Here is a 26,091-nt window from a genome sequence, read left to right on the forward strand (position 1 = left end):
TGCAACCCCATGGACTATACAGTCCATGGAATTCTCCAGGCCAGAATACTGGAGTGGGTAGCCTTTCCCTTCTCCAGGGGATCTTCCCAATGCAGGGATCGAACCCAGGTCTCCTGTACTGCAGGCGGATTCTTTACCAGCTGAGCCAACAGGGAAGCCCATTTATATGTTATTTAATCATTTTATATACTATTTGTATCTAATATTTATTGCTTATTTAATTTGTTAATTTATTTTAAATTTATTTTTACCATACCACTTGGCTTGTGGGATCACAGCTCCCGATCAGGGATTGAACCCATGCCCTCATCAGTGAGAGCACAGAGTCCTAACCACTGGGATCTCCAGGGAAGTCACTACAGGAGCATTTTTAATTTGGGCTTATTTTTTAATGGGCACATAACATTTCGTGATGGGCATGATATCAGCGTATACCCGGCCATCCCTCTGGTCTGGTTTCCAGTTTTGCCACTACCAATGGAGGAGGGAGGGGAGGTCCGTCCACAGCCCAGGTCTGACCCCGGCGGGTGGCCCCTGATTCTGGAAGCAGTGGCTTCAGACTTGAGCGCCGTGTCCACTGTCAGCGCAGGTTCCCTCTCTGCCTTTTTGGTGTGAGCTGAGCTCTCTGTGTAGAATGTCCCGTCCCCCCAGCACTGAGTTGTAGATGCGAGAGTCCAGACTCTGACTTGTGGGATCTTAATTCAAATTCACCTACCACCTGTACCATCTCGGTACTTTTCTTTCTTCCATATTCCCAAGGAACACGATTTTAATTTTCAATGTGTTTTTAAATTCACTTTTTTCTTCTTTTCTTTTTTTTTTTTGGAGGCTAATTACTTCACAACATTTCAGTGGGTTTTGTCATACATTGATATGGATCAGCCATAGATTTACACGTATTCCCCATCCTGATCCCCCCTCCCACCTCCCTCTCCACCCGATTCCTCTGGGTCTTCCCAGTGCACCAGGCCCGAGCACTTGTCTCATGCATCCCACCTGGGCTGGTGATCTGTTTCACCATAGATAATATACATGCTGTTCTTTCAAAACATCCCACCCTCACCTTCTCCCACAGAGTTCAAAAGTCTGTTCTGTACTTCTGTGTCTCTTTTTCTGTTTTGCATATAGGGTTATTGTTACCATCTTTCTAAATTCCATATATATGTGTTAGTATGCTGTAATGTTCTTTATCTTTCTGGTTTACTTCACTCTGTATAATGGGCTCCAGTTTCATCCATCTCATTAGAACTGATTCAAATGAATTCTTTTTAACGGCTGAGTAATATTCCATGGTGTATATGTACCACAGCTTCCTTATCCATTCATCTGCTGATGGGCATCTAGGTTGCTTCCATGTCCTGGCTATTATAAACAGTGCTGTGATGAACATTGGGGTGCACGTGTCTCTTTCAGATCAAATTCACTTTTAATTGAAGGACAGTTGCTTTACAATATTGTGTTGGTTTCTGCCTTGTATCAACATGAATCAGCCATAGGTATATGTATGCCCCCTCTCTCTCAAACCTCCCACCCCTTCCCACCCTTCTAGGTTGTTACAGAGCACCAGGTTTGACATGGCTGTGTCATGCAACAAATTTCCACTGACTGTCTAATTTTGCATATGGTAATGTGTATGTTCCAATGCTACTCTCTTAGTTTATCCCTTCCTCTCCTTCCCCCACTGTGTCCAAAAGTCTGTTCTCTATGTCTGCATCTCCGTTGCTGCCCTGCAAATAGGTTCATCAGTACCATCTTTCTTTTTTTTTTTAAAGTACCATCTTTCTAGATTCCATATATATGTGTTAATGTATGATATTTGTCTTTCTCTTTCTAACTTATTTCACTCTGTATAATAGGCATTTACCTTTTTAGAACTGTCACGTGCCTTGCCTTTTATGGCTGAGTAATATTCCATGGTGTATATGTATCACAACTTCTTTATCCATTCATCTGTCAGATGGACAGATGTAGTTTGATATTAGGCTATCTACTGTATAAGCAGTAATGTCTGGCATACCTGTTACCCTCCTCAATTCCAGGGTAGTTGGAGACAGAATCAGCCCGTGAGGCTATGCAAATGAAGGGCAGAAGGTATAAGGGATTCTCTGTACTTTCCTCTCAATTTTGCTGTGAACCTAAAACTGCTCTTAAAAAAAAAAATAACTGTGGAGACAGCAAAAATATGAGTAGTTGCCAGGGGTTGGGGAGAGGTAGAGGTGAATAGATGAAGCACAGGATTTCTTTGGCAGCAAAACCACTGTGTGTGAGGCTCTGATGATGGACACATGTCATTACACACTCATCAAAACTCACAGAATGTAAACACTGAAGAGTGAACCCTGATGTCAGATGTGGGCTCAGGGTGATTAGGATATATCCTGTGGGTTCATCAGTTATAATGAATGCACTACTCTGGTGAGGGTTGTTGGTTTAAAACAAAAAAAGAACCTAGCACCTATCTTTATGTTCTCTTCCCAAGCATGGATCACAAAACCTTGACGCATAGTAGGTGTTTATTCATTTAATATTTGGTAAATGGATCTCCTGGGACTTTAATTACCCTAGTTCTTGGCTGTTATATCCCAAATCCTCCTCAACTGTTGGCCAGCAAAACTTCCCAGTTAGGACGCTGCAGGCAGTCTTGGAAGGGGGGGCCCTCCCGTTCTGGACAACTAGTTACTGGTGTGGACTGGAGGCCATGAGGGAAGTTTTAAAAGGACACATGCCTTTAAGCTGTGACTTGTCCCCCCGTCCCCCCCTCCTCCAGCTGTGTCATCTTTGAACCAGAAAGAAAAGGAAGTTAAAACTCAAAAGAGACCCACCAATGGAAATACAGGTCTACTCCCCTCGTGATGGCCCTGTGGGTTGCCCAGGGTGACAATCTGCCCAGAGATCCGCCTTCCCCTGGTTAAATTTCTATGAAGGGGCAGAAGCATAGTCACAATAGGAGCCTGGAAAGAGTGGCCACTCCTGGTGGCTGCCTCCCACCCTCCCCTCCCTGGGCTCTATGAAACCCTACAACCACACCACACTAATTAGCCCGAGAATGGAAGGGGTTGTCATGGCGACCGAGCACTTTTTAAAGCACAGGAATGGTGTTCATTATTGTTCAGTGTCTTTAGCTGTGGCGAAAAGGTCAGTGTGGCAGTTGTTTTCCATATGAATTTTGGCCTGAGAGCGAAACTGAATGTGGAATGTTCCTCGGAGGGACTGGAAGATGGTAAGTGCGGCCAGACTTTATGGATGGGGGTGTCCGTTTAGTAGTATTTTTTAGAGTTTTAATAACTAGTACCAAACTAAGGAATTGTATGGACTTTGTTAAGTAGAGATCGGAAGAAAAGGAGCAAGGGAAAAACAGTATGGGTCAGGAATGGTGAAAGTTTAGAGAGTTTTTTCTTAAATTGGACAAGTCTCGAAGCATCAAATGATTAAACATGAAATTTGTAGATTTCTCTGATTATGAATTTAATACTTAACTAAGCCTGATGTCTTATTCAGTGTTTGTTTTATATTAGCTCTCTGGTGGTCATTGTGGATTCAGATTATATCCCAAATAAATCTAAGAAATTTTAACCACATACCTTCAGAACTGTTGCACCTCTCCATTTTTTTAATCCAAAGATTAAGTAGAGGAGTAACCAAGGCTAATTTTTTCATGCTTTTATTCTATTCTTTCTTGTCTAAGAATATTTGAAATAAGACTAGAAAGCAGTGAGCCACAATTCTTTGGGTAGTTGCCCTAGTTTATTGGCTAGATTCGGGTAGAATACTGCCAAGTAGAGACAGTTTGACTACAGTGTTTTAGGAGAAATTAAATATGAGAGAAGTCATTCTGCTGCATGGGACAGCAACTTTTCCATGAAACACTGCAAAGATTTGCAGAGCTTTCTTCAGATTTATGTTTTGCTAACTTGGAAAGCAAAGAGGATAATGTGCCTTTCAGCCTGATTTTGTGCTGTGTTTTTAAAGCTCACAAATTTAAGCCACTTTATGTCTTTGCACTTTTTGACATCTCTGGGCCCTATGGCACTATTTTTCGGTCATCTTATACACAGTTTTGTAAGATAACAAAATACAAGTTAATTAAAGGAAATGGGGTGTCTGGATTAAAAAACAAATCACTGCTCAAAAAGCTGTGAATGGGAAGTGGCCTACTTTTGGGCTTTTCCCTGAAAGACCATTGTCCTGTCAGCAGTGCCAGTTTTTTTGGCAACTGAGCAGATCTGAGAACACAGTTCAGAATGTTAAGTCTTGGTTTCATTTCCTCTGTCTTTCATTTGTGTGTTCTGGGATTAATATATTTAGTGATCATAGTATGGATCGCGATAAACAGGGTGTTTGACTAGAAGTTGAGAATTTTTGTTTCTCTTCTCTACTTGCAATCTCTCCTTTTCCTCTCCAGGCCCTAACTCCTCCCCCAGTCCTCTCTGGGTCACTTCACAGCATTCTTCAGCTAAAAAATGCCTGGAAATTGAAGTATTAAAAACAAAATGATAAATGTCTGACACTGTAGCTTCTCTGGAAAACATAGGATTAAAAATGGTGGTCTGGTTATGATATTCGTAAAATAATCAGAAATTTGAACCTGGATATTAATATCAAGGAATTATTGATATCTTTTAAATATAATAGTATTGTGATGAAAAGTGATCAAATGGTTGGTTGCTTAGACATGTTCGACTGTTTGCAACCCCATGGACTGTGGCCCTCCAGGCTCCTCTGTTCAGAGAATTTTCCAGGCAAGAATGCTGGAGTGGGTAGCCATTTCCTTCTCCAGAGGATCTTCCTGACCCAGAGATTGAACCCTGGTCTCTGCACTGCAGGCAGATTCTTTCCCATCTGAGCTACAGGGAAGACTCATAATAGGGTTTTAGTTCTATTTAAAAATGATACTGATGGGGGGACTTCCCTGGTGGTCCAATTGTTAGGACTCCATGATTCCACTGCAGGGGCACGGGTTTGATCCTTGTTTGGGGAACTAAGATCCTGCATGCCTCACAGTGTGGTGTAAAAAAAAAAAAAAAAAAGTAAAAAAAAAAAATGATATATGTTTACAAATGAGAGGGTGTGCTATCTGGGACTTGATTCCCAAAAAATCCAGGAACAAAGAGTAGGGGGCTAAGGATGGGGCAGGGTTGATAGTGCTGGCTATTATGACAAGTCTGTAGTTGGGATGAGTTCAAGTCTGGGATGAGTTCATTTTCTCTTCTATGTATTTCTGTAGGCCCAAAGTGTATGTGAGTACAACCATGGTGTGGGTGGTCTTGTTAATAACCTCATCTTCTCACCTCTTGGCACATTTTAGATGCCGGACCAGTTTGACCAGGCAGTCGTGGTCAACCAGCTGCGATACTCGGGGATGCTGGAGACAGTCAGGATCCGGAAAGCTGGCTATGCCGTCCGGAGACCCTTCCAGGACTTTTACAAAAGGCAAGATGGAGCTGCAGAGACCCTCCTTCTTTTCCGAGAGACTGGGGAAAGGGTTGTAGCCCGAGGTGACGCTGGGTGTTCTCACGTTGCAGGTATGAGGTGCTGATGAGGAACGTGGCGCTGCCTGAGGACATCAGGGGCAAGTGCACAGCCCTGCTGCAGCTCTATGATGCCTCCAACAGTGAGTGGCAACTGGGGAAGACGAAGGTAAGATTTCAGAGAGCGAATGGCTGGCCCGGCAACCCCCGGAGAGATGTTTGAGTTCAGTGTCCTGTGATGACTGCTAACCAATTGTTTTTCAGCGTTAGGAAGATGGTATCATGGTATCACGCTGGCCAACACTCTTTGTCCTTCCACCATTAACCTTTTATTTGAAGTCCTTGACTCTTTGGGGACTCTGTTCTTGGGGAGCCATTGACACATCAGGTCCTATGTATGTTTTCATTCATTCAGTCAGCAGATGTTGGCTGATAGGCAGCTCAGTGCCAGCGAAGAGCTGGGTAGCCTCCAGCATCTAAGAAGTGAGGCCCCAGACCCTCTAACTTTGCGTTGTCGTAACGCTGTGCGTTCGCTGTGCACCACAGGAGCTGTTGTGTGGGAGACCAACAAGTCGTCTGAAATCATGTAGGTTGCCCAAAGTCCAGTCCTGAAGGCCAAGGTGAAATCTATTCTTACACGTGCAGGTATGAGGCCTTTACTCCTTAGCTAAGTGGTGAACAGTCTGGCCTCAATTGCAAAAATTAGTCATAAAATTGGCAGCGCGACCTTTATTCCCAGTATCAGAAATGGCCAAAACCCACATTTGATCTTCCAGCCTTGTCTCCCCTCCCACCCCCAATGTCTTACAACTAGGAGAGGCAGAAATGCAGGCAACTGGGGCTTGGCCTTTGAGTGTATGGATGTCCTCAGAGTTACAGATATTCCTCCAACCTCATCCTCTGACCCTGCAAGCAGCAGTGTAGTGTCAGAGAAGTATTTTAAAGTTGCTGCTCAGATTATATTTTTAACCTAGGAGTTTCTTTGTATTAAAAAAAGAGAGGAAGAAGAGGAAAAGAGAGACAGGTATCTTGCAGTTTGACTATCTTCGTCTTAGAGCTGCTCTGATAAAATACCATAACAATGGCTTAAACACACACATTTATTTCACACTGTTCTGGAGGCTGGAATTCTGTGATCAGGGTGCCTACATGGTCAGGTTCTAGCAAAGGGCTCCTTCTTTATTTACAGTCAGCTGCCTTCTTATTATGTCCTCAGATGGTGGAGAGTGACTTCTGGTCTGTCTTCCTTCTTTCCATCATGGGACCTCACCCTCCTAAATGAAATTACTTCCTAAAGGCCTGATTTTCAAATACCATCACACTGACAGACAGGGCTGCAGCATATGAACTGGGGGCAAAGGGGTGCTAGACATTCAATCTGTTAACACTGATGTGAAATTAATGACAAGTATTTAGGCATCAGTTGGAGGTGACTTAGTATACGCGCATCCAGTAGAGATAGCATGCAGAGGTATTGTGTTAGTTACCTATTGCTGTGTAACAATCAGCCATAAACTTAGCAGCTTTCACAGCACAAGTCAGTGATCTCATAGAATCTGTGGGTCAGGGGTCCAGGCATAGCATAGCTGGTCCTCTCTCTGGGTCTCAGCCTGTCAGCCAGGGCTGCATTCCCTTCCTGAGCTTGTGGTCCTCTTCCCAGCTCATGTGGCTCTAGAATTGAGTTCTTTGTGGTTGTGGGACTCTTGTTGTTGTTCAGTCACTCAGTTGTGTCTGATTCTTTACGACCCCATGGACTGTAGCCCACCAGGCTTCCCTGTCCTTTACTATCTCTCGGAGCTTGCTCAAACTCATGTGCATTGAGTCCGTGATGCCATCTGACCATCTCACCCTCTGTCGTCCCCTTCTCCTCCTGCCCTCAGTCTTTCCCAGGTGTCTCTTTTCCTGCAGGCTGCTTACCCTGAAATTGCTCTCAGCTTCTAGAGTTTCCCACCGTTTCTTACCCCATGTAGTGCACGTACACTGTGTACTACACAGCGCGCATAGTAGGAGCTCAGTGCCGAAAACACACACACACTGTCAGGGAACGACACAAGATTGTTACATGCGCAGTCGCTCAGGAAATCACCCACTGGTGTTCTCACCCTGGGCCCACCCACTTCTTCAGGGCCAGCAGAAGCAGGGTGCTGCAGTTTTGTTGATTTTGGTTTGTTGAGGCTAGACAGCTCATTTCCCAATGGGTCACAAAGTCTTTTATATAATGTAATATACTCACAAGAGTGATACCCCTTCACCTCTGCCACGTCCTAGAAGAAAGTCACAGGTTCCACCCACCCTGGTCAGATTAAGCAGGGGCGTAACTCATTGGGGTGTTTGGTGATCCTTGGGGTGTGTGTCCTTGCAGGTTCGTTAGGTCTCTCTGCCGGGACCTCTCCCCTCTCCTTCAAGTCTGCTTGGATGCAGACTGATGAGAATCCTTTTTTTTAATTTTCTTTTTTAAATTGAAGTATAGTTGATTTACAGTGTTGTGTTAATTCTACTGTATAGCCAAGTGGCTCAGTTATATGCATATATACGTGCTTCTCTGTATTCTTTTCCATTATGGTTTATCACAGGATATTGAATGTAGTTCCCTGTGCTATACAGTGGGACCTTGTTTATCCGTCCTGTAATAGTTTGCATCTGTTAATCCCAAACTCCCAATCCACCCCTCTCCCACCCTGCTCCCCCTTGGCAACCCCCAGCCTATTCTCTATGTCTGTGAGTCTGTTTCTGTTTTGTAGATCCGTTGATCTGTGACATATTTTAGATTCCACATGTAAGTGGTATCACATGGTATTTGTCTTTCTCTGGGAATCCTTCCTGACATTCTTCATCTCACCCTGCATCAAAACTCACCCCTAAATTGGATTAAGCCCCCTCCTGTGTCATGGCTTCCCTCATAGCTCAGTTGGTAAAGAATCTGCCTGCAATGCGGGAGACCCGGCTTCAATCCCTGGGTCAGGAAGATTCCCTGGGATCTTACAGTCTCTATAATATATTACATTCTCTATATTATACCTTCCTCCTATCTCCCTTCCTTGTATGGTGGAATAGTATCCAAGTTCATTGACTTACCGAGCCAATAGCAGTCACTTTTCTGAGCACCGAGCACTGAAAAACCAGTCCAACTTCATTTACAAATGGAAGTCAGGCCCCAGCACAGCTTAGAACTGGGTGTTGCACAGGGATATAGAGACAGAAAAGCATTGCCCTGGTTTACTTATTTGCTGGGAGATGTCACCCCATTATTATTGTTGTTCAGTTGCTCAGTCATGTCCGACTCTTTGAGACCCCACGGACTACAGCACTCCAGGCTTCCCTGTCCTTCACTATCTCCCAGAGTTTACTCAAACTCATGTCCATTGAGTTGATGATGCCATCCAACCATGTCATCCCCTGCCCTCAATCTTCCCCAGCATCAGGGTTTTTTTCAATACAACTAATAAATTATAGTGTGATCTCTTTAAGGAATGAGGACATAGCTCCAGGAGAGAGCTCACTGTGAATTGAAACGATCAGAAAAGTATTCAAGAAAAGGAAGTCTTTAAAGGGGAGTTAAATTTTAACTGGTGACACATTGGTAGTAGAATGGAAGCTTATCATTTCATGTAAATATTAGGAAGTAAATGTAAACATGAGAGCATTTGAATTTTATCCACTAAATAGCTTTGACCTTGACCAACTTTAGACTTAATTACATGCTAGCAGTGTTTTTGTCTGTGCTGCTGCCAGAGGTCTTTGCATTTAAGCCCGTAAACCACTAAGGAACATCCAGATCTTCTGGATAAAAAGTTTCTGTTGACACTTCCACGATGGAGGGTACTGTGGGCAGCGCTGTAGTCAGAAAATTAAACATGGCACCAGGTCTGAATTCACAGGCTTAAAAACACATCTAGTTGTTGGAAGGCAAGGATTCATCTCTGCTGGGGAAGCACCCCTAAAGAAGACAGGAGGCTGGCTGAGCCCCTGGAGCAGCCCGAGCAGGAGATGTGATGTGTGTCCCTGCTGAGAAGCTGAGTTTAGGGGGGCAGAGGTGGACAGCTGCTCCCCTCTTTTTTTTCCTGGCTTCGACTTTTCCCTCTGCCCTGTGACTCCAGCAAGTTTCACTTTTCCGGTCACCTGGACTACACTTTCAGACCTTACTTCTTTTGTGGCAATAAAGTCTGCAAGAGGTGTTCTAAAAAGACATGTTTCCTAGAATAATCCATAGGCTCTTAAGCTATCTAAAGAAAGGATTAAAAAAAAAAAAAGCTACAGGAAAATGTTCATATTGGGTAGTGAGTCAAGGTTGGCCGAGCAGCCCCCTGAGTGGGTGTTGACCTTTCCTAAGCCGTTTGATGATTCCCGACAAGGACCTCCACTCACAGCAGCTGGATCCTGCTGACTTTATCTTGGCTGTGTCCTGGGAACATGGTGACGTGGCAAAAGACACCCTGGGCTGGAAGAACTGGCATCAATTCCCATGTGTCACTGCGTAAATTCAGGGTAAATGTTCTTAGTGAAGCCAAGTCAGGTCTCTCAAGCATTTTACTCCATTTTCCATCATGGAAAGAGGATCTAGATAAAGATGTGGATGTAAGTCTAATGCGCAGAGCAGAGAGCTCTCTTTGATGGGCATGAAACTAAAATAGGTATTTCTCTGATTCTGATCCAATCAAGAGAGTCTTCAGACTTCTGATTCGGTGTGAAACGCTTTTCCCTCCATGTTGTTGTTCAGTCACTAAGTCATGTCCGTCATGTCCGACTCTCTTAACCCCATGGACTGCCGCATTCCAGACCTCCCTGTTCCTCACCGTCTCCCAGAGTTTTCCCAAGTTCATGCCCATGGTCAGTGATGCTGCCTTCTTCTCCTCCTGCCTTCAGTCTTTCCCAGTATCAGAGTCTTTTCCGGCATCAGAGTCTTTTCCAGTGAGTTGGCTGTTTTCATTAGGTGGCCGAAGTATTGGAGCTTCAGCTTCAGAATCAGTCCTTCCAATGAGTATTAAGATTGATTTCCTTTACGATTGACTGCTTTGCTCTCCTTGCAGTTCAAGGGACTCTCAGGAGTCTTCTCCGGCACCACAGTTGAAAAGCATCAATTCTTTGGTCATCAGCCTTCTTTATGATCCAACCATCACATTCCTGGGGTTCCCTGATAGCTCATTTGGTAAAGAATCTGCCTGCAATGCAGGAGACTCTAGTTCTGTTCCTGGATCGGTAAGACCCACTGGAGGAGGGCTAGGCTACCCACTCCAGTATTCTGGCCTGGAGAATTCCATGGACTGTGTAGTCCATGGGGTTGCCAACAGTCAGACACGACTGAGTGACTCTCTCTTTCTTTCTTTCTCACATCCTACCTGACTACGGGAGGCACCAGAGCTTTGACTATATGGACGTTTGTCAGCAAGGTGATGTCTTTGCTTTTTTTTTTTTAATGTCTTTGCTTTTTAATACGCTGTCTAGGTTTGTCATAGTTTTCCTTCTAAGAAGCAAGCATCTTTTTCCTTCAGAAAGCTTCCTGTTTGTTCATGTGATAAATATATGGCTCCTTGGAATTAACACTTTTGTTTTATTATGTCACCACAACCATCATCACTCATCATCAAGATTTAACTTTAGTAATTCCATGGGGGTCCAGCAGTTACAGCTTCACGTCCACTATAAGGGGTGCAGGTTTGATGCCTGGTCAGGGGACTAAGATCTGGAATGCCATGCCACATAGCTCGGCCAAAAGAAAAAAAAGTAAATGGAGAATGTTTAAAAAAAAGACTTTATTACATTTTCTTTTAAACACTGACCAGAGCAAAAGCATTTGAGTAAGCTCCTTAATGTAGAACAGTCATCTCAAAGAGAAGTTTAAATATTTCTTTGAAGTCCAGTCTTGGTGAAAACTGCTGCTGACCCATGGTTTTGGTAGAGATTCATATTTCTGGAAACTTTTTATCATTATCAAACAAACACACTTTATGCTTGTAGCTTCTGCTTTTTACTTTTTTTCTTTTTTTTAACTAACCTTGCAGTCTCTTTATGCATCAGTGGAGCATATTACTTGCAATTGCAGGAAGAGCATTGTATGAAAAGACTTTTTAGGAGAGGTGTTGTGGGAGAGTTTTACAAATGTGCAGAAATCCACAGCAGGAGTAGGTAAGGTTTCTGTGAGTCACATGGTGGTAGAATTCTTTATTTGCTTTTTTGCTTAAATGTCTTGGAAGAAATAGAGCAGAGAGTCTGGAAAAAATGTGCCATCAGGGGACATGATGCATCGTCATAGGCCAGAATGAGTCAAAGGAGCATAAATCAAGAAATCATGGATGAGGGGGTGTGTCGTTTAACCCCAGATCAGTATTTGGCATTAGTTTTTTTAGGTAATAATTCAAAACTTCTTAGGGGTGCATCCCATTGAAAACTACAAAATGAAAAGCTCCCATGATTGAAAAGTGAAAGTGTTAGTGGCTCAGTCCTATCCAACTCTTTGTGACCCCACGGACTGCAGCCCGCCAGGCTCCTTTGCCCATGGGATTCTCCAGGCAAGAATACTGGAGGGGGTAGCCATTCCCTTCTCCAGGGGATCTTCCCAACTTAGGGATGGAACCTGGGTCTTCTGCATTGTCAGTGGACTCTTCACTGTCTGAGCCAGCAGGGAAGCCCTGCCATGATTGAGGGGAGGGTCTTTTATTTTCATACCTTTTCAAATATTAGGGATTCTGATACAAATGCCAGTTACCAGACACACTTGTTTTATGTAAATGACAAGCTTAGTATTGAAGTGCCCATAGCCAGAAACAGGCCAGCAGATAGCTACCATCTGTTTAGTCCTGATTCTGATTGTCTTATGGTGGCTGAACTGAGATGTAGCGTCAGTGATGCAGAGCTCATTTCAAACAGTTTACAGAATTACACTCTTAAAGGACAATTTTTTATGTGCATTATTTTTGAGGCCAAGATGCTGGATTGTAATCACTTGACAGCATAAAGAGAGACTTCCCACGTGATGACAAATAACGTCTTACAAATGTTGTGGTTATTTTCCCCCTCCGCTTCTTTCTTTCATCAGGGAGTCTTTTCGTATCTCTTGTTACTTAGTGTAGACTAGTGCTGGTCCCTGAACTACAATGAGGTAAGTGTTTATAAACTTTGGTGGCATTTTCACAGTCATCTTATGCCTGTTGAACTAATAATAACCAAAAAAGTAGGACTTCTATGTTAAATATCCTTTTGTTTGGTTTTTTTTTTCTTTCTGGTAATATATTTTTGACTACACTTTACAAAAGTCTGAGTCCATGACAGATGGGATATTAAAAAAAAAAAAAGAATCCTTTCCCCACTAGGAATTTGAGATTCCCTGTGCGGGGTAGCATTGCTCTTTGTGTTTGGAGCAAAAATCGGAGAGAGGAAAAAAAGCCTTACCCCCCACTCTCCGCCCCCCCAAAGAGATCTCTGACTCAGAGAGGCCTTCCCTGTACCAGCCACATTCTGCGGTTCTGACGTGCCGCTCCCTCCTGGGCAGGTCTTCCTTCGTGAGTCCTTGGAGCAGAAACTGGAGAAGCGACGGGAAGAGGAGGTGATGCGGGCGGCCATGGTCATCCGGGCCCATGTGTTGGGCTACTTGGCAAGGTAAGACGTGTGCAGAGGGGCGGGGATGTGTCTGGTATGTTTCACCCCGTGGTGCTGGCTATTATATGCTTTCATTTAAAATAGACCCAGATGGTTTCTTATCAGGACCAGGCTAAGGAGAGGGCCAGGGCAGTGCTCCTAATTGGTAATGCCAGTTAGCTTGACCTGGGCAGGAAGTGGGAACAGGGGCTCGTGATTTCTCAGAGCAGTGGCATCACTGGGGTGGACCAGGCGAGATATTTAAATAGTTTCCCTAGTTCCTCGGGGCCGTATCCTGAAGCCACAATCAGCTCGCCTGTTTACTTTGGTGTCGACCCATGGGGTCCACAGCAGTCCCCTCTCCCGGGTTTGCCCAATGAGGCAGGTACTGTCTGGTGCATCCGTGGACCAGCGGGCCTGCTCATCATTCATCATCATACATTAGATTTTCTCAAACACAAAGCCATCCTGCTGTGGTGAATCCTTTTCCTTTTCACTCCTAAAAACAGCAGAATGTATCACATCCCTTGGTTCTGTTTACAGCCTCACTTCCTGCCAGGACTTTGCAAAGTCAGTTATTAGGAGCGATGTGTTTATTTAGCCTACGTGATGATAGGCTTCTTGCTTGAGTTCTGTTATTATTCTTTGGTTTTTCTTCTGTTTTGCCCACAAGGGCCTGCTCGTTGGCTCCCTGTAATGAGTCCCAGTAATGAGTGGATCAGCCCCAAATGAGGTCCTGCTCTCTTGTCGTGTAACATTAACATAAACTCCTGTGAAGAGCTCGTGGCCTCATTCCGTCCTCAGCGATGCTGTTGTGCTATTTTCGTTCTCGTTTTTCAGAAAGCAATACAAGAAGGTCCTTGACTGTGTCGTGATCATACAGAAGAACTACAGGGCCTTCCTCCTGAGGAGGAGATTTTTGCACCTGAAAAAAGCAGCTGTGGTTTTCCAGAAGCAACTCCGAGGTCAGATTGCCAGAAGAATTTACAGACAGCTGCTGGCGGAGAAACGGGCGGAGGAGGAAAAGAGGAAACGGGAAGAGGAAGAAAAGAGGAAACGGGAGGAGGAGGAAAGGTGTGGACTTTTCTTATTTGCATGAAACAGACAGGACACCTTTGCAGTTTTTATGCTCTGGATCCAGGCTTGAGGCTGTAATTCCCAGAGCATGCTGCTGAACCTGCTGTTGAAAACAGTACCTCTTGGTGGGTCAGATAAAATTCCTTGGCACCACTGAAGACCCAGTTTCGTGTGTATTTTTATTCATGCAAAGAATAGCTGTCTGTGTTGCCAAAGGAAGACACCCCATTCATCCTTCATGCCTTTTAAGTCATCTTTAGCAAATCTTTTGTTTAAAAGTTCACTCTTGGCTCCTAGTAATGGTAGATGCCATTCTTATAGCCGTTGACTGTGAGTTTAGCTTGATTTAAGGGTTTGGGAGGGATCGTTCACTTAATTATTGCTAGTTTTTTTTTAAGATTTATTTATTGCTGAGATGGGTCTTCATTGCCACCTTCAAGCTTTCTCAAGTTGCGGCAAGCAGGGTTACTCTTCAGTGCGTGGGCTTCTGACTTCTCTTACTGTGGGGCACAGCTCTAGGCTCGCAGGCTTTAGTAGTTATGGCACACAGGCTTAGTTGCTCTGCGCCATGTGGAATCTTCCTGGACCGGGGATTGAACCCAAGTCCCCCGCATTGGCAGGCAGATTCTTAACCACTAGACCACCATGGAAGCCCAGTTAGTGCTTGTTTTGAGATCTCTATGTGAATGGAGTTGACACAGATGCAACCATGTGGAAAACTGGGAGATGGGATCACAGTAATCTATGTTCTTCTGGAAACCATTTGAATGTTTGTTTTATGTGGATTTTTATTGACTTTTTAAGCCTGCTACTAAAGCACGCCCCTCAACTGCCGAGCAAGCATTTTAGCTTGTGCGTCGGCAGAATGCGCCAGAAGCTTAGCGTTGTGACTTGTTTTTTAAAAAATAATCTTGGGAAAAAAACCTTGGCTTTCTGAAAAGTGGTTCTCAGAAATCTTTCATTGCTTTCATTTATTTCACTGTCTTTTTCTTGACTAATTTTAGAGAGCGAGAGAAAGAACGAAGAGAAGCGGAGCTCCGCGCCCAACAGGTGAAAAACGCCATGACAACGTGGCATTTTGTCTGTTACCTTCCCACTGCTGACACTTTGGGAGAAGGAAATGGCAACCCACTCCAGTATTCTTGCCTGGAGAGAATCCCATGGACAGAGGAGCCTGTCGGGCTACGGTCCATGGGGTTACAAAGAGTCGAACTCAACTGAGTGACTAACACTTTCACTGACACTTTGCCTCAGGGATTAGAAGCTAAAATAATGATATAGGGAGAAGGATTCAAAACTAAAATAAAGACACAGGAGGAAGGATTTTAGAGGAGATGTTTTTGTTGCCATTTCTAACCCATTACCTTTGGGTAAAAATGTGTGAATGTCTAAGATTTTTGTGCAAATCGCAAAAGCATGCTAGCTCTAAACCGGTAGCACCACTGTACTGATTTGCTCAGTCTGCTATAATATATAGTGCCACAGCCCGGGGGGAATTAAACAAAAGAAATCGACTGTGTCATAGTTCTGGAGGCTACAAACCCAAGATCAAGGAGTCTGCAAGGGTTGGTTTCTTCTGAAGCTCCTCTCTGTGGGTTCATGGTGTGTCCTTTACATGGTCTTACACCCGTGTGCATGCTTCCCTGGCGTTCCTGTGTGTGTGTGTCCCCTCTTATAAGGACATCAGTCAGATTGGCTTAGAGCCCTGCCTCGGGGCCTCACTGTAACTTTATCACTTCCTTAAGGTCCTGTCCCCGTATCCAGGCATATTCCAAGGGTCCTGGGGGTTAGACTACAGAGGATGAGATGGTTGGATGGCATCACTGATTCAATGGACATGAGTTTGGGTAAACTCCGGGAGTTGGTGATAGACAGGGAAGCCTGGTGTGCTGCAGTCCATGGGGTCGCAAAAAGAGTTGGAAGCGACTGAGCGACTAAACTGGACTGAACTGGGGGTTAGAGCTTCACATGGCCATTTGGGGGGAGGGAAGGGTGCAGTTCAGCCCACAGCGGGCCGTATCTCATCACGCTGGGAGGGCCGCTGCCCCCATCTCTGCAGGGTCACTTCCTGACCTCTTCCTTCCTCTGGGATCCAGGAGGAAGCAGCCCGGAAGCAGCGGGAACTGGAAGCCTTGCAGCAGGAGAGTCAGAGGGCGGCAGAGCTGAGCCGGGAGCTGGAGAAGCAGAAGGAGAACAAGCAGGTGGAGGAGATCCTGCGGCTGGAGAAGGAGATCGAGGACCTGCAGCGCATGAAGGAGCGGCAGGAGCTGTCCCTGACCGAGGCGTCCCTGCAGAAGCTGCAGCAGCTGCGGGACGAGGAGCTGCGGCGGCTGGAGGACGAGGCCTGCCGCGCCGCGCAGGAGTTCCTGGAGTCGCTCAACTTTGACGAGATCGACGAGTGCGTCCGCAACATCGAGCGCTCGCTGTTGGTGGGGAGCGGCTGCGCGGGCGAGCCGGGCGCCGGGGCGGAGAAACCCAGCTTCAACTTCAGCCAGCCCTACCCGGAGGAGGAGGAGGAGGTGGACGAGGGCTTCGAGGCCGATGACGATGCGTTCAAGGACTCGCCCAACCCCAGCGAGCACGGCCATTCGGACCAGCGCACCAGTGGCATCCGGACCAGCGACGAGTCCTCGGAGGAGGACCCCTACATGAACGACACGGTGGTGCCCACCAGCCCCAGCGCCGACAGCACCGTGCTGCTGGCCCCCTCGGAGCACGACTCCTCCGCGGGCGAGCCCACCTACTGCCTGCCCCAGACCCCGGGGGCCCTGCCCGCCCCGGAGGGCGACTATGATTACGATCAGGACGACTACGAGGACGGGGCCATCACCTCCGGCAGCAGCGTGACCTTCTCCAACTCCTGCAGCAGCCAGTGGTCCCCAGACTACCGATGCTCCGTGGGCACCTACAACAGCTCGGGGGCCTACCGGTTCAGCTCGGAGGGCGCCCAGTCCTCGGTGAGTACCCGCTGGCCTGGTGCCACCCACCTCCCGCCCCCCGCCCCCCGCCGGCCCTCATTGGGGTGGAAGTGGTCTGTCATCCACATCCCTGCTGCCCCCTCCCTGGAATAAAGACATCCCCCAACAGGATGGGCCAAAGGCAGGCTCTTAGAGCTGGTCTGAGACCGCTTTCTCTTGCCAGAAGCAATCGGATGAGAAAATGGAACTGTTGGTGCCTGTTGGAGCTTCAACACAAAACCCAGAGAACTGCATTTTGCCCAAAGTCTGAGAAAACTGGCATGCTCAGTGGAGAATTTGGCCAGTGTCTGTCCTGGCTTTGCAGGAGGTTGGGAAATAAGGCCCGCCCTAAGCTCTAATGAGGCTCACGGGGACCTTTCAGAGACCGCTCCTGACAGTAGCTTCAGGCTCCCGGCAGGATGTTGTGTTATTGTTCTCATTGTAAGGGAGGAAACTGCAGGCTTCAGCAGGCCCTTTCTAGCTTCTGGATTTATTTGTAGTTTACTTTTTTTTTCCTTTCTTTTCGTTGACCACGTGTTAAATACTCTCTGGACTTTTTCTAAGACTTGAAGATAGATTTAGCACAGTAACCTAGAGGGGATTAACTCTTGAGTGGTTTGATTAAAATTATATGTTTAAGCAGTAGTGTTGTACTTCGAATACAGAGTCTTGGGATCAAACCATGTCTTGTGTGCTACATCTCAAGTCCACCGACCACCCTACACCAGCAGTCAGTATTTCGTAATTCTGAATTCTTTTGATGACCACACTCCATTGTATTGTGACAAATCGGCCTATGGCTTCTTTGTCAGTTACTTTTATTTTCTCAGTGTTGATCTGTGCTGGGCGTTTCTGGTCCTTTTGGCTCACTGCTGGCTCTCTCTCTTCCCCCTGGTTCAGTTTGAAGACAGTGAAGAGGACTTCGATTCTCGGTTTGATACGGACGATGAGCTTTCGTACCGGCGGGATTCTGTGTACAGCTGTGTCACGCTGCCTTATTTCCACAGTTTCCTCTACATGAAAGGTATGGCCTGCAGCTGCCCTGGAGCCTGGGGGAGGGGCTGAAGCGATGGGAAGCTGAGGCTGATGGAAGGGCGGCCGGGAAAACCACCCCACATCCCCCTTCCCTGGTGTTAGGCCCTGACAGGTGGCTGGAGGGGACGCCATGGTTGTGTGACGTTGGTGACCCGATCAGACTACGTTAGGACGGAGGGTCTGCAGCCGCCGTCACCGTTTTCAGTTCATGTCTCTCTGTTGCCTCCATGTCTCCTGTGTGTGTCAGTCACTCAGTCGCGTCCAACTCTTTATGACTCCATGGGCTGTAGCCCACCAGGCTCCTCTGTCCATGGGATTCTCCAGGCAAGAATACTGGAGTGGGTTGCCATTTCCCTCCAGGGGATCTTCCCAACCCAGAGGCTGAACCGGGTCACCTGCATTGCGGGCAGATTCCTTACCATCTGAGCCCCCAGGGCAGCCCTCCATGTCTCATATTTGTGCTGTCTTCCTCCCTCCCTTTCACCGTCCCTACATCTTTTCCTCTCTCTCTTTTACGCATGTACAGACACACTTGTGTGCTGCTGCTGTGGTTGGTGCGACCCACTACATTGATAAAGCTGCATTTGTCCCTCCCGCAGGAGTCTTAGAGACCCCAGAGGGATGTCTTATAGACAGAAAAGCAAAGATCTGAGAGCGGGCTGCCCCTGGCTTGAACTGCCTGTGACACCTACTGTTGTCCCTTGCTCGTGATGAGAATTGTAATTGTATTTTCTCATTGCCATGGAACTTGGCATGTATCGAGCTGGACCTTAGTGCTTGGGGACCTTGAAGCACCCTCCTTCTGGAAAAGTGCTTAATCAGGACCTTGTCCCTGTGGCTTATTCCTGTTCTCGGCCTTGACTTCCAAATCAGTGACAGGGATCGGGAGAAACCATAATCAGCCCCAGTTTTATGCAGGTCATCAAAAGGGGATTGTCTGGTTTCTCTCTCCACCCTCGGCTGGATGAGGGGAGAGGCCAAGTCTTGTGGGTCAGGTGGAGATAACAAGACCCGCCCTCCCCAGATGGTTTAAGTTCTTCGTGTTTTCTCTGACCATTCTGTCCTTTGCTTTTCTTTTCTGTTGGTATATTTTTCTTTTCTCATATCTCTTTTGTTCTCCTTAATACTTTTTCTGTGTGTTTGTGGGTTTTTTTCCTTTTAAGTTGGTTTCTTTTTTGCTACTTCACTTTCTTTCTTTGATATCTGTGTAGCTGCTAACATCAGTCACTTAACTTGTCAAATTTCTGCTGTTCTCAGCCTCAAAGGGCTCATGGAAACCCCTCCAGGTTTGTTTTAGGGGAGATCTTCCTATTGGTGAAAGGTACTAATTGATAGAAATTCTTGTAGTTGTGTTGGGATGAAAAAGATTGAGGATTCTAACCAAATAATCGAGTGTTCATTGGATGAAGAAAAAAATGTCATCACAAAGCAGAGTCTAATAATATAATAAGTATCTAATCATAGCATTTTAAGATTTTCTCATGCATTTCCTAGAATAAAGATAAGCTTTTTATTATTCTTATATTTTCCTCACCCCCTAATTAATCTAGTTCTCTAAGTTAGCTTAAAAATTCCCTGTAAATCACTCTTAATTGTAATATATGGCATTCATTTATTATATAATTGTCTTGATTAAAACAAATAAGATTATGAAAAAGTAAATATACACTCAGTGCACTCAGATCCCAACATTAAAGCGTTCAAAGCTCAAGAAGGTAAGCAAGTAAACTTTCGGCAAACTCATCTCTTAATAAAACAAATTATTGTGTAACTGCATCACCATTTAATCTCCAATATGTTGTCGTTTGATGTTTAATAAGGCCTTAAGTTGTGACCAAAAGTTTCAAAGAAATGAGCCATAAGGCAAATCTAACCAGCAGATTATATTTTGTGAGTGTAAATCAGTTTGCACCAGCCTAATAACCTCCTAAAGGTGTATACAGTCAGGAAACTAAGAACACTGATCAGATTCTCTAGATGAAATATGAAGGGAGCCTCCAGAATGGGGGAGGGAGGGCTGGGCGTGAGTCCCATCAATTAAGGAAGCACAACAGAGTGACTGGTAGTGATGACTGTTGTAATCTGTGTCTTTGAAACCACTGTGAATAGCCCTTATCGTTCAAAGACGATAAGATAATAGGATAACTTTGTACTACAGTTTCCTCCTGGCTTATTTTAAGAAACTTAGATTAAAGCCACAAATCAAGAAGGAAGAAAGTTTTCTTCTGGGAGTCCCTGGCAAGTTTGCTGTTTGTTAGGAAACAGCTCTGGTGCTTGGCATGATCACAAAGGCTTCTCAGCTAGGTGAGCAGGACGTTCTGTAGAAACGAGACAGGGTTGTCGTCTGTACAAGTCAGCGATACAAGTGTGCTCCGCAGCGCACACACAAACCAGTGTTATCTTTGCTTCTCTTGTTGAAATTGAGACCTGTAATCACTGAGCACCCATTGAAAACAATTAATCTGAGAATGTCTGTTTTAAATATATTTCTAATCTGTAAGAGGAAAGCATTTCCTCTATATTCATTTTCAGTATCCACACTTAGATACTCTTTATTTGTGTTACTGGTGGATCAAAGAGATAACTTATGGACATTTTACAGTTACTGAAGTAGATGCGATGTTCTTTAGTGGATTTGTTAAAACAGATTCTTGACTGATGGTGGCAAAATGTCACTCTTGAGTGTCTTGGGGCAAAATAAAATTAGAATAATAAAATTATCCTGCTGGAAGACTGTTAGAAGTATTTTTTTATGTTGTAAATGATAATATCTGTATATCCTGGTCTAGTTTCCTTCAATCAGATTTATTTCCACGAAAGAAATTACAGCTAAATTCTCATGTTCACCATGCTATCACAGTTTGGAGTCTTACTTTGTTTCATAGTCTCAGTTTTATAGCTTGTACATATAAACCATTTTCAGATAATGAATCTTTTTGCTGAAAAGATGTTTATTGAGAAAAGGGACGTGTTATTTTCCTATGTAAGTTAGAGTTTATTGCTGAACTCCAGAATCTCTTATAGATATTGCTCCTCACATTGACTGAACTAAGAAGGAAAGTGTTAACTTGGACACAGTTTTAAACTAATTTCCCCTCCCTGGGGTGTCTGGACAGAAATATGATCCATAAGTATGGAAGTGGTTCTCCCCCTACCCTCTGCCCCAACCCCCATGGTCCTGCCTCACTCCAGGGTTAGAATATCAGTCCCTTTGTAGCCTTGGTGTTAAGCTCTTCACCTTAAGACCTACTGATCTTAACATCCAACTTTCCTTAAATTCCTCCCCCCCTCCCCCGGCCCCGCAACCCTGGGGAGACAGGTGGCCTCATGAACTCCTGGAAGCGCCGCTGGTGCGTTCTCAAGGACGAGACGTTCCTGTGGTTCCGCTCCAAGCAGGAGGCCCTCAAGCAAGGCTGGCTGCACAAGAAGGGTGGCGGCTCCTCCACCCTGTCCAGGAGAAACTGGAAGAAGCGCTGGTTCGTCCTCCGCCAGGCCAAGCTGATGTACTTCGAGAACGACAGTGAGGAGAAGCTCAAGGGCACTGTGGAGGTCCGGGCGGCCAAGTACGTTCATGAGCCCTGGCAGGGGCTTGGGGCTGCTTCCATCAATTAGGTCCCTGACTCCAAGCTGTCTGGGACACGTTCTCTGAAGCAGTAGATTGTAGGAGGTGATCGAGAGTCCTCACCATTCCTTTCAGTGGGCTGAATTATTAGGAAATCAGAGAAATAAGACCATCTGTGAAAGTTCCCTTGAGTTTTGAAACTTTCAGCTCTGGGTTATAAGATGCTCGCTGAACATAGAACTAACCTGTTGGAAATGTGATTGGCTGTACACAGGAATCATGGTGTGGATATTGATCTATTGGTTGAGCATCTTGTCATCCTTTTGTGGGTCAGCCTATCACTTTTGTTTCTTCCCACGCCCGACTGTAGCCAACAGGTGGCTATGCTGGGAGCGGACAGTCCATCTGGAGGGGTGTGAAATGAATCGTTTGTGTCCCACCTTTGCTGGGAATCCTAGGCTTTTCATGCCAACAATGAGAGCAGCAGAGCTGGGGTTTGAATCCAACACCCCACTTTTTCTGCCATCTTTTTTTTTTTTCTTTTTTGGTCACACCACTCAGCTTGTGGGATCTTTGTTCCCCAACCAGAGACTGAACCTCGGCCCATGGCAATGAAAGCGCCAAGTCCTAACCACTGGAACACCAGGGGAATTCCTGGTTCTTATGAACCAAAGCATTGAACCATTGAGGGCCTATTGTATTTGTTTAAAAATTAAGGTTTTCAGAAAATACTGAGAATTTGAGGAGTAGCTGGTTTTCTTAGGTAACTAAATACTAAGCATAAAATTTGGGGTAACATGTAGCTACATCCCACTCAAAGTGAGCAATCATGTATGTTTAGAAAATGGGTAAAAATAAGCTTTGAGAGACGGAATTAACCCCTGAATTCATGAGACCTGAAAATGACTTGTCGTTTCTACTCAACCAGCTTCAGGAGCTTTAGAAAATGGTTCATTGAAAAATGGAGAGTTTGACCAATTATGTATTTAATTTTAAGGACAAACAATGAAATGCAAACAGCAGAGTCCTGGGACTTTCCAGGCTGCCCATTTGGGGTTCCTGAGGAGGAGCCCCTGTTCTGTAGTCAGATGAGTTCATGGGAATTCGAGTCTGAGTCTGGCAAGTGTGTGCAGCATGGCCCAGCTCTGAGCCTCCTGCAGTCTTCCCCCTGCCCTATGTACCACGATGGTCCTCTCTTCACCCCATAGGTGGGGGGTGGCTCACAGAGGCCGGGAGGCTGAGAGAGAGAATCACGGTCGTGAATTTCACCAGTGTAAATTTGATGGATGTTCCTTTTGCTGCTTGCTATATAGCAAATAAATGCTTAGTAGGGCCCTGTTCTTCAGGTGTTATGTAGAAATTAAAGAGGTAAGGAAGTGTTAGTTCTTCAGCTGTTGGTCATGTTCCGTAGAGAGAAGGCAATGAGTTGTTAAGGTTTCACCATCATAAGGTTTTCTTCAGTTTTTATTTTTATTATATAAAAAAAATATATTTTGTATTATAGAAAATTTCAGTCATATGCAAGCATAGGTTGGAGACTAGAATGAAATTCATGTGCTCATTATTCAACGTTCAGTGGTTACCCACCCCCAGCCAGTGGTGTTTCATTTGTGATCCCACACTGCTCTTCCCCCCACCCCTGCAAATTACATTTTTTTGTTGTAGTTGACTGAGCTGCATGGCTCATAGGATCTTAGTTCCCCAGTCAGGGATTGAACCCACTCCCATGGCAGTGAAAACACCCAGTCCTAATCATTGGACTGCCAGGGAATTCTCCAAACTACATTTTTAAAGCAAGCCCTAACCATATAATTTCATTTGTGAATATTTGGTATTCACTTAAAGATTAAGATGTTTTAAAATATTTAATCACAATATTATTACCACATTTAAAAAGGAACATGAACTCCTTCTGTCATCCAAACTCTAGTCATTATTCAGATTTCCCCAGTTATCTTATAAATGGGGGTGATAGTATTATTGGTTCCAGTTGGTTTCTTTCTTCAAATCAGAATGCAAATAAGGTTCATAGTTTTTGATCAGTTGACAGATCTCTCAAATTGCTTTCAATTTATATACCATCCCCTTCATCTTTTCTTTCACTCCCTATCTGTTATTGGAGATGCTGCCTTATTTATCCTGTAGTTGACAGGCTGTGTTTATTGAGACCCTGACAGTATCATCATCTCCAGGGGAGCTTTTTGTAAATGCAAGTTACTGGGTTCTACCCTGAAAAACTCCACCTGAGCTTCTGAATGTTCCCCAGGATTCTGGTGGACCTGCCGTGGCTCAGAACCACAGCACCCACTCGTTTTATACACAAGGTAACTGAGTTCCCAGGTACCTAAGGGGCTGGTCTGGGATAATGTGGCCAGGTTAGATTTCCCCTGAGGATTGTCACCGTGCTCCAGAGGTTGCAGTGTCAGACACTTGGCTGATCGCTCCCCCATCAGGGTCACCTCTCTCTTCTACTCTTAAGAAGGCATCACAGACTCCTGTGTGAATTCTGATCTTCTTGGCTTTTTAAAATATTTTATCTTAGTTGTTGTTCTTCAGTTGCCAAGTTATGTCCAACTCTTTGCGACCCTAGGGACTACAACACTCCAGGCTTCCCTGTCCTTCACCATCTCCCAGAGTTTACTCAAACTCATGTCCATTGAGTTGGTGATGCCATCCAACCACCTCATCCTCTGTCACCCCCTTCTCCTCCTACATTCAATCTTTCCCAGCATCAGGGTCTTTTCCAGTGAGTCAGCTCTTTGCATCAGGTGGCCAGAGTATTGGAACTTCAGCATCAGTCCTTCCAAGGAGTATTCAGGGTTGATTTCCTTTAAGAGATCTCATCTTGGTGATTCTAGCTAAAAGGTCATACCATATTTATTTTTTCTAAGCGGACTGCTGAATGTTCTAGTTGTAAAATAAGTGTTTTACTGGAAACAGCTGTGCTACTTCAGCTGTCAAAGCAAGCTATCTGTATCCCCAACACCCTTCTTATTGAGGAGATCGCCACCTCTGGTCCCATCCTAACAGCTGCTTGTGTTTTACCCTGCTCTTCTTAGCCTGGTCCACTGAGTTTGAACCTCTAGGGTGGTTTAAGAATGTTAGGATCAGATCAAGGCAAAATTGAGATCTAGAGGCACTCAAGTCCTGCTCTTCACCCCAAAGCCCCTGGTGGAAATAGTGTGTCCTTACTAGAGGAATTCAGAGGTGTCAGTGGCGGCCTGAAACCTCGATGGAATGCTGTGATGAATGAAAGCGCTCTTGCAGATTGGCCGCAATGTGGGGGTCCCTTATAGAGCAGTGGGGGAGCCTAGGGAAGGTACAGGCAGAGTGGGGGCACCTGAACTGGGTGGGCCGTGGATGGGCCAGTGGGAGAAGAGAGGCCCCTCCCTGGAGAAGTCAAGGATGCCCCCCAACCCCACTCCCACCTCCCCCCACACACACCCAACAGACACCCCCATTCTCGAGCAAGGAGGAATCTACCACCCCCAGAGACCCCGTCATCATTTCTGAAAGCGAGAAGGCTAAAGGATTGGTGTCTGATTTTTCAGTTACTGTGAAATTTCTCTTCTTGCCCCTCCCTAAGCATTCATTCTGTGTTCCCGCTCTGCGTTGGGCGCTTGTATTCCTCTGCAGGGAGATCATAGATAACACCAGCAAAGAGAACGGGATTGACATCATCATGGCCGACAGGACCTTCCATCTGATCGCGGAATCCCCGGAAGACGCCAGGTGAGGCGCTGGGCTGTCAACTCGGTAGTAGCTTCATCCTCGCTTCTCTGTTGGCCTGGGTGTCACATGGGTCGCTGTTGAGCCGACCAGCCCTGAAAAGCTCTTAACTGACTTTTCTCATTGGGTATTTCTGTTAGGATGGTTGAGGACTGAGTCAGAAGAGCTGAATTGACAAGTATTGAATACTTGTCTCCTGGGGACTCTTTCATTGGGCTTTATGTCTGTTGCAGTAACAAAGCAGATGGATTTCCAGCTTCACCTGCTGCTGGAAAGACCCTTTGTTGCGTCCACTCAGGCTTTTATTGTCACCAGCAGCGTGTGGAAACTGCACTCCTACACACAGCTGAAAGCCACCCTCTGGAAGCCTCTGAGCTTTGGAAGGGAGCTGCTCTGGTTTGCTTAAAGGTTGAAAAAGCAGGAACGTTCACCACTGGCTGTTTAAACAAGTGCCAGGATTGTGGCATTTGGGAGGGTGCTTAAGGCCGTGACAGTGAAGAATTCCATGGCTGGAGAGATAGTTAACACTTAGAGGGAACTTACTGTATTTCAAGCAGTGTTCAAAATGCTTCACGTGTTTTAACTCATTTAATTCTCACAACAACCCGACAGGGTAGCAGGAGGATTACTGTTATCTGATTTTACAGAGTAGGAGACTGAGGTACAGAGAAAAGTGAAAGAAAAGTGAAAA

General features: G+C 45.4%; 1 protein-coding gene across 2 annotated transcripts in view; it reads left to right on the forward strand.

The window, feature by feature from the left end:
• The window catches only part of MYO10 (myosin X), a 256,083-nt gene that overhangs the window by 208,251 nt on the left and 21,741 nt on the right, over nt 1-26,091 (forward strand). For both annotated transcript variants that reach the window (XM_043489225.1, XM_043489226.1), the window contains 9 exons: nt 5,306-5,430; nt 5,523-5,637; nt 12,955-13,061; nt 13,881-14,114; nt 15,122-15,167; nt 16,214-17,074; nt 17,975-18,098; nt 21,429-21,672; nt 25,308-25,403. In XM_043489225.1, the coding sequence (XP_043345160.1) occupies nt 5,306-5,430; nt 5,523-5,637; nt 12,955-13,061; nt 13,881-14,114; nt 15,122-15,167; nt 16,214-17,074; nt 17,975-18,098; nt 21,429-21,672; nt 25,308-25,403 (1,952 nt within the window). The remainder of the gene's footprint in view (nt 1-5,305; nt 5,431-5,522; nt 5,638-12,954; nt 13,062-13,880; nt 14,115-15,121; nt 15,168-16,213; nt 17,075-17,974; nt 18,099-21,428; nt 21,673-25,307; nt 25,404-26,091) is intronic.

The sequence above is a fragment of the Cervus canadensis genome, chromosome 16 (genome assembly GCF_019320065.1).
Source record: "Cervus canadensis isolate Bull #8, Minnesota chromosome 16, ASM1932006v1, whole genome shotgun sequence".
Taxonomy (NCBI): Eukaryota; Metazoa; Chordata; class Mammalia; order Artiodactyla; family Cervidae; genus Cervus; species Cervus canadensis.